General features: G+C 47.7%; 2 protein-coding genes across 2 annotated transcripts; one reads left to right on the forward strand and one right to left on the reverse strand.

The window, feature by feature from the left end:
• Positions 1–6: 6 nt before the first annotated feature.
• H6S33_007566 (uncharacterized protein) lies at positions 7–606 on the forward strand (the record flags this gene model as incomplete). Its single annotated transcript, XM_044838930.1, has 1 exon — positions 7–606. The coding sequence occupies one exon, from the start codon at positions 7–9 to the stop codon at positions 604–606; it is 600 nt and encodes a 199-aa protein (XP_044689102.1).
• A 4553-nt stretch (positions 607–5159) lies between these two features.
• On the reverse strand, positions 5160–6208 carry H6S33_007567 (uncharacterized protein; the record flags this gene model as incomplete). Its single annotated transcript, XM_044838931.1, has 2 exons — positions 5160–5584; positions 5659–6208. The coding sequence occupies 2 exons, from the start codon at positions 6206–6208 to the stop codon at positions 5160–5162; spliced, it is 975 nt and encodes a 324-aa protein (XP_044689103.1).
• Between the last annotated feature and the right edge of the window lie 293 nt (positions 6209–6501).

Consider the following 6501-nt stretch of genomic DNA (forward strand, 5'->3'; position numbering starts at 1 on the left):
CACGAGATGTCCGCCCAAGAGATCAACCAAGCCACCTTCCTAGAGGGTTACAACGCTGGCTACCGAGCAGGCTTTCCAACCGGTTTCCTGCTGTCGTCAATGCAAGCCGCTATCAATACCAATGCCGCACCGGTTCCCAGCCTGCTGTTGAGCGCAGCACCGCCGACAATTGTGCCGACCGCAGCGCCGATGCCGCTGAGCGCAGCGCCGAGACAGTCGGGGTGGTCAAGGCAGAGGCAGAGGAGAAGGCGGAGGAAGGCTCGGGAGAGCGCTGCAGACATGTCCGTCCGGCCTACACCCAAGCGCCAGACCGGGGAGAGCGGTAGAGGCATGCCCGTCCCTGCACCCAAGCGTCAGATCGAGGAGAGCGATAGAGACGTGCCCGTGCCTGTACCCAAGCGTCGTTGTCTTACAGGGCCCGCTGCCACTGTCGTCCCTACTGCGCCTGTAGCCTCTGCTGGCTCTTTGGTCCCTGCCGCACCTGTCGTCCAGGCTGCACCTGTCGTCCGGGCTGCTCCTGCCGTCCGTGGCCCCTCTATACCTACCACCAACTATAGGCCCGTAGAAATAGAGGCTATCGATGGTATCGAGAGATGGGATAAGTAGCCCGTGCGTCTGCTGTTTTACAGAGTCGATTTCGCCGAAATCAACTCAGGAGTCAGAACTAGTCAAGGGGAAATTCGCAGCACCGCAAACTTGTACTAGATACTATAAAAAATGGATTTACGCGAGTTAAGCTCGATATTTCGTTCTTTGGTTTCCTGATGTAATGCTATGGGTCCTGTTGTGCTGTTTAATATGCGAATTTTGAGCTCGTTCTGGATTTAGATCCTAATATGCCCCCTTTCTCTAGTTTTGAAATTGTTTCTTTTCTTTAGTGACAGACAGATACATTCGCCGTGCACTGAAAAGTAATCCCGCAGTCCATCAGTTGTCCCAAGGATCAAGCCCCGGCTAGAAAGGGACGGCGATAAAGTAAGGGTATCCAGTGTGCCTACCTGCTGAAAGGTTGAAGTTGGGTTTATACTCAAATTGTGCCGAGTTTGCACTATCTCGGCGCCGTGTTGTTACCAAGCCACTTTAATTGTTGCAAATATTCTTTTATTGAGGCCCTTCGAATCCGGCGACATATGTTTATCTGTAGTATCTTTCTGTACCCCCGAGCCCTGTTATTTCAGGAAACTCTAATGTTAGAAAAGGGGAGGCTTCAGCGAAGCACAGTTATATACGATCGTGGAGATAAATTCAAGGAGATATAATGAAGAATAAGAAGGGGGCTGTACCTTTTATTCCCCTCCTCCGCCATCGCCGTAGTGTCTAGCAACCGTGGACTAGTGAACCTTATATTCAAACAGAACCGGAGGCTCAGACCTACCATCTCATCCCTACGCATAATTCTACATACCGCTCGATACCCTCCTACCCAGAGAAATTAACGCCGTACACCGACTCTGCACCGCATTTGACCACCACGCCCAGCTCCGGTGGTGCACCACCCCCCCCCTCCCCAAGTCATTGCTTCATTCTGGTTTGACTCGCTTCTGGGCCCGTCATGGCGACAGCGCGATGAGGAGTGCTGCGGTTTACTTCTATATTGACTTAGTGGGTCCTAGACACAAAAGAGGTTTTGTTGAGGTTCCTAGTATTTGTGTACACAGGTTCTTTTTTTTTTTTGACATGTGTAGATTCCTCTTCCGCTATAGATGTGACGAGCGGTGGGAAATGTTGGCAGATGGTGAACTGAAGGTTAAGGTCGCATGTGCGGGTGTGGCAAGAGAGGACATGCAACACTTGACCGCTGAAATTCCGAAATGAAATACGACGGATGTATTGATGCAGAGTGCACGAGAACAAATTTCACAAAAAAATCGTAGGTGGTAGGAACGGGAGGAGGCAAAGTAGGGCAAAAGGGAGAAATCATGATTAATCATGAAATATCACTCGGCTTAGAGTTTGGGACGATTGACAACCCGCTATTTAACTTGTTCGATGTATGTACACGCAGCCCGCCCTCACCTCCAAATACCAAAAACGGGAAAAGATCATAGGAAAACCTGTCACTCCATCGTATCTATTCCCTGCCCGAGGTCTTATAGCACTGTCTCCGGTTGAGTTGGTGGAATGCATCCTCTACACTTGTTCTGGCGTTTTATACGCGGTTTTGTATTGGGTTATGGCGTAAAGATGGAAAGGGAGTTATTGAGCTTCGGTTGGATTAGTGATTGTGTTTTCTATGGGTTTCCGTTGCATGGATTTAGGGGCCATCCAGTACGGAAATCAGTACGGTTATATAAAGGGTTATTTGTCCTTCTTTCTATTTTTTTTTTGTTTCTTGTTTACTCATTTCTCTTGTTATTACCCCTCGTCTTAGCTTGTATTCTCTGTTACTTCTTGTCCGTTACACTGAATATATTCTCTTTGCGTAAATTCCAGTTCTGTCGGTATCAAGCCCGATCCTCATGTCTCAGTCCCCGTTCTTGTTCTGAACCTGAACTCGTTTAACCTGGTATATAATACTAAGAGGAATCCTGCTCCAGTCCTCATCCTAGTTTCAGTTCCAGTCCTCGTCCTCACCTTCATGAACCCCGACTTCGGTTGTGCTCATTAGTTGCCTGACCGTGCTGCAATTATATAATACTTTACGTAACCTGACTTTGTACCTCTATTTCCCTTTAAGTCTGATTAACCTCGTAACAAGACTTTGGCAATAGGAACGTCAGGGAAAGAATTACCTCCCGGCCTCCAATCAGCCGGACTCTTATTATACTCACTCCAATGCTTTTCCATGTCCTCATACTTCGGTTCACATTCGTGTTTTATTGGCCATTTCAGCTGCTTCTGCAGTTAATCGCGCTATAGCTATATCGCTCATTAGTAGTAGCTTCCCCATGATTATCTCCCTTCTCTATACAGAAGGCCTCTTCCGCTCTTGTTGAACTCAATCAGCATTTGATTTATACTGTGAATTGCTAGTGGTCTTCGTCAACAAGTATAGTCGATCTCTACTATATCAGTATGGTGATGATATTCAACAGCGGTAGGTAATATGTGATGGAATGGCCTGAGATACGGTTATATCTTTTTTAGGTAAAACGCCAACAACATACAGTGTTTGCAAGTATAACTGTACCTCAATGTAATCCATCACTTATTAACTACCACTGTACTTCATGAGGGTTAAGTCTTTACCGTTGAAGAACTTATGCTGATTGCAATAGAACAAAATACAATTCTCACCCTAACAACTCAGACAGATTGACGGTTAAGCTTGAGAATCCATCAAGAAGTAACTTTATGTACTCGTTGATTTCAAATTATGAATATACCGGTAATCTTACGCAATATATTTCTATAGTTTTGGTTATCTTCAATATTTACTCTTTTGTTTGAAATCAGAGTAGTTTTGACAAAACACTTAGTGAATGAAAAATAGGAATCTAGGTAACGGTTTTGGGAGTACGCTTATATGCTACGGTTACCAAAATATACATACAAGAGTTGCCGAACCCAGAATACACAAACGAGGGCTTGTCAAATTAATAACCTGATTAAAGTAGTACTATTCCATAACCCTTGAGTCTCAATAACAACCGACTTTTGAAGGGATTTCAATTAGCAATTCACTTGCGATTAAATAGTGCATAATTCTCAGTCACTGACTTAGTAACGCTTGCAAGTACGCGCTAAGAGTTGCAGCTGTCACGCTACTGATATCAGTGCTAAAATTGGAGTTATTGCTGCCATTTCATCTCTTCCTCCGTTTTCATGGTATGGTGTATCCAGTTTTACAGGTATCCAAAAACGATGGAAAGTCGATGACTAATAACCTTTTGATGAAAAAAGTTAAAAAAAAAAATATTTAAGATGGAAATGTAGTACTAGTTATAAAGTTTAATTCCATTGTCCAAATTTTTTAAAATCTATTTTTGGTTGTGAAAATTCTTAGAGCTTGAAATCAAGCATTTTTTTGTATGTAAAAAGTGCCAAGACTGAGCAAAGTTGAACAGAATTATACCCATTTACACTGCTCAAAAGTAAATTGCGGCAGGAATACGGCAATATGGCTAGAAATAAGTTCTCTCATTAGCATTGAAATTCACCTTTTGATGATCCATTATTTTAATTCGAAATACCACCGCGTCAGTTTTAAGAGTGTGTGCAGCATACAGAAGGATAGAGGCTGTATGGTGTAAACAAACTCTTAAAGTTGCCACGGCGGTATCTGGACGTGGAACAATCGTAGCCGCAAGGTGAATTTCAAATCTAATGAGAGGGCTTATTCCTAGCCACTTTTGCTGCATTTCTGCCGCCATTCACTTTTGGGGGGGAGGGGTATAAATTCCACTTTGCTCAGTTCCCGGCGCTTTTTTTCTACATAGTAAAAAAAAAAATGCGCAATTTCAAGCTTTGCTAATAACTTTTTTACAACTAGAATAGATATCAAAGAATTTTTGCACACTACTACACTAGAACTAAAAAAAACTTTACAACTAGTAGTACTACATTTCGATTTGTGTAGATTTCCTTTTTTTAACAAAAAAAGTTATTAGCCGTCGACTTTCCGTCATTTTCGAATTACCTTTGAGACTGGGCGCACACCATGGTTAATTGTAGTCATAATCTATCACTCGGCTTTGTGTAGAAACTATTGGGATTTGGACTAATCGCTACGGGGGGGGGGAGGGGGTCCGGATGGTGCGGCAGACCACAAAAGAACTGGATCATCATGGTGCTTGTATGATAGACTCTTGTTTATGGATAGAGGGGTTTCCGAAATGCGGCGTGCATGGGCCTCTACATGCCTGGCTGGGCAGGCGTAGCTAGCGGTGGACTTTGTGACAAAGGAGTGAGTGCCTTGGGGATACGGCAGACCAGAGGTTTGGGCCAGCATAAGCTTAGGGTTCGACATTTCTAGTGGCACAGAGGTAAAAGAGTTTAGGATTGTCAAAGAAGAACCACGGCTCACGGGGTTATGGGGTATCCAATATATTTATCAATATGCTAATGAATTTCTAAGAGATATGCAGTAGCCGGTACATAAGCCAGCAAATAAACCTCCTAAATCACTACCTTAAATAAAAGAAACCGCTAAAAGAAAAAAAAAAGCAAAGAGACCGCACCAAACACCAGCCCTACCCAAAACACTCCCCAACCTCAACCTACACATACCTCTCCGCGCCGCTCGGTCCCCCCTTCGCCCCAAACCCGCCCGTCATCATCTCCACCTCCTCCCCGCTCTCCTTCTCCCCGGCCACCACCTCCCTCCTGCACGAGAAAACACCATACCACCCCCACCCGACGAGCGCACACACGATCCCCTCAAAGCTCCCAAACAGCACATCGAACCCATGGTGGCGGTAATCGCTCCACCTTGTCGACGCCACATATGTCGCCAGCAGCATCGGCGTCGCCACGACCGCAAAGCTCAGCATCTGCGGCACCTTCGGGTGCGCCGACGGCGCGGCCGAGGCGGCGGTCCCGGTGGAGGAGGAGAAGTGCGTGATTTTACGGGCGAACGGCATCTGCATGCTGAAGATGAAGGAGGCGAGGAAGAGGGATGTGTATGTCAGGCCAGCAAAACTCACTACCAATCACAAGCACACAGTCAGTAACCAGCTCCTAACCCCCTCACACAAACAGAAAGGGGGAAAAACATACTACTAGCATGCCCACTCGGAAAGCTCCTAAACCCATCCGCCAGCTGCTTACTCCCCAGGTTGCCACACACCTCCCAGCTCACCAGGCCCCACCCCGTCTGCGCCGCGCCCAGAAACTCCTCCGCCGGCGCGCACCGCGAGATCATATCCGGCCGCGGCTTCCCCATCAGGTTCTTGAGCGCGTCCGTCAGCAGCATCGCCATCGCAATGCTCAGCAGCAGGCCCAGCAGGGCCTTGTTCGCCGCATATATCCTCCTCTTTGCTGTCGCCGCCGAGGGCGACAGCAGCAGTGGGACAGCCACACACGCGACCGCGGGGACGAGGCCCGCGAGGACGACGAGCAGGGCGGTGGAGATCTTGGCGTGGGTTTGGTAGGGGTAGGCGATGCTGGGGTCGCCGAGGGAGAAGGGGCGGGCGGAGGGGGTGGCCCAGAAGGACATGGAGCCGGCGAAGGCGATGGTTGCGATGATGAGGGCCCAGTCTGCGGCGTAGACGAGGATCAGGCGGGGGAGCCAGGTGCTTGCGGGTGCAGTCTGGGGTCGGGGCGCCATTTTGATGTATTTGATGTATTTGATGTATTGTTGGAGGTTCAGAAGAGGAGGGGAGGGGAGGCGGGTCTTTATGTGTGCTCTTTGTCTATGGAGGCGTGGTGGTGGTGTTGCGGCCCACCCTCTCGGTCCCGCGCCGATCCCTGGGATTCCCCGGGCTTGGCTTTCAGGGGGTTTGCTTTGTGTGTGTGTGGTGTGTGTTGTGTGTTGTGTTGTAGGGCTGACACAGAAGTGCATGCATGCAGTGTAGATCCCAGAGCAGAGCAAGCCCGCTTCCAGATAAAATAAAGACAGCC

Source organism: Morchella sextelata, assembly GCF_020137385.1.
Source record: "Morchella sextelata strain SCLS chromosome Unknown scls_23, whole genome shotgun sequence".
Classification (NCBI taxonomy): Eukaryota; Fungi; Ascomycota; class Pezizomycetes; order Pezizales; family Morchellaceae; genus Morchella; species Morchella sextelata.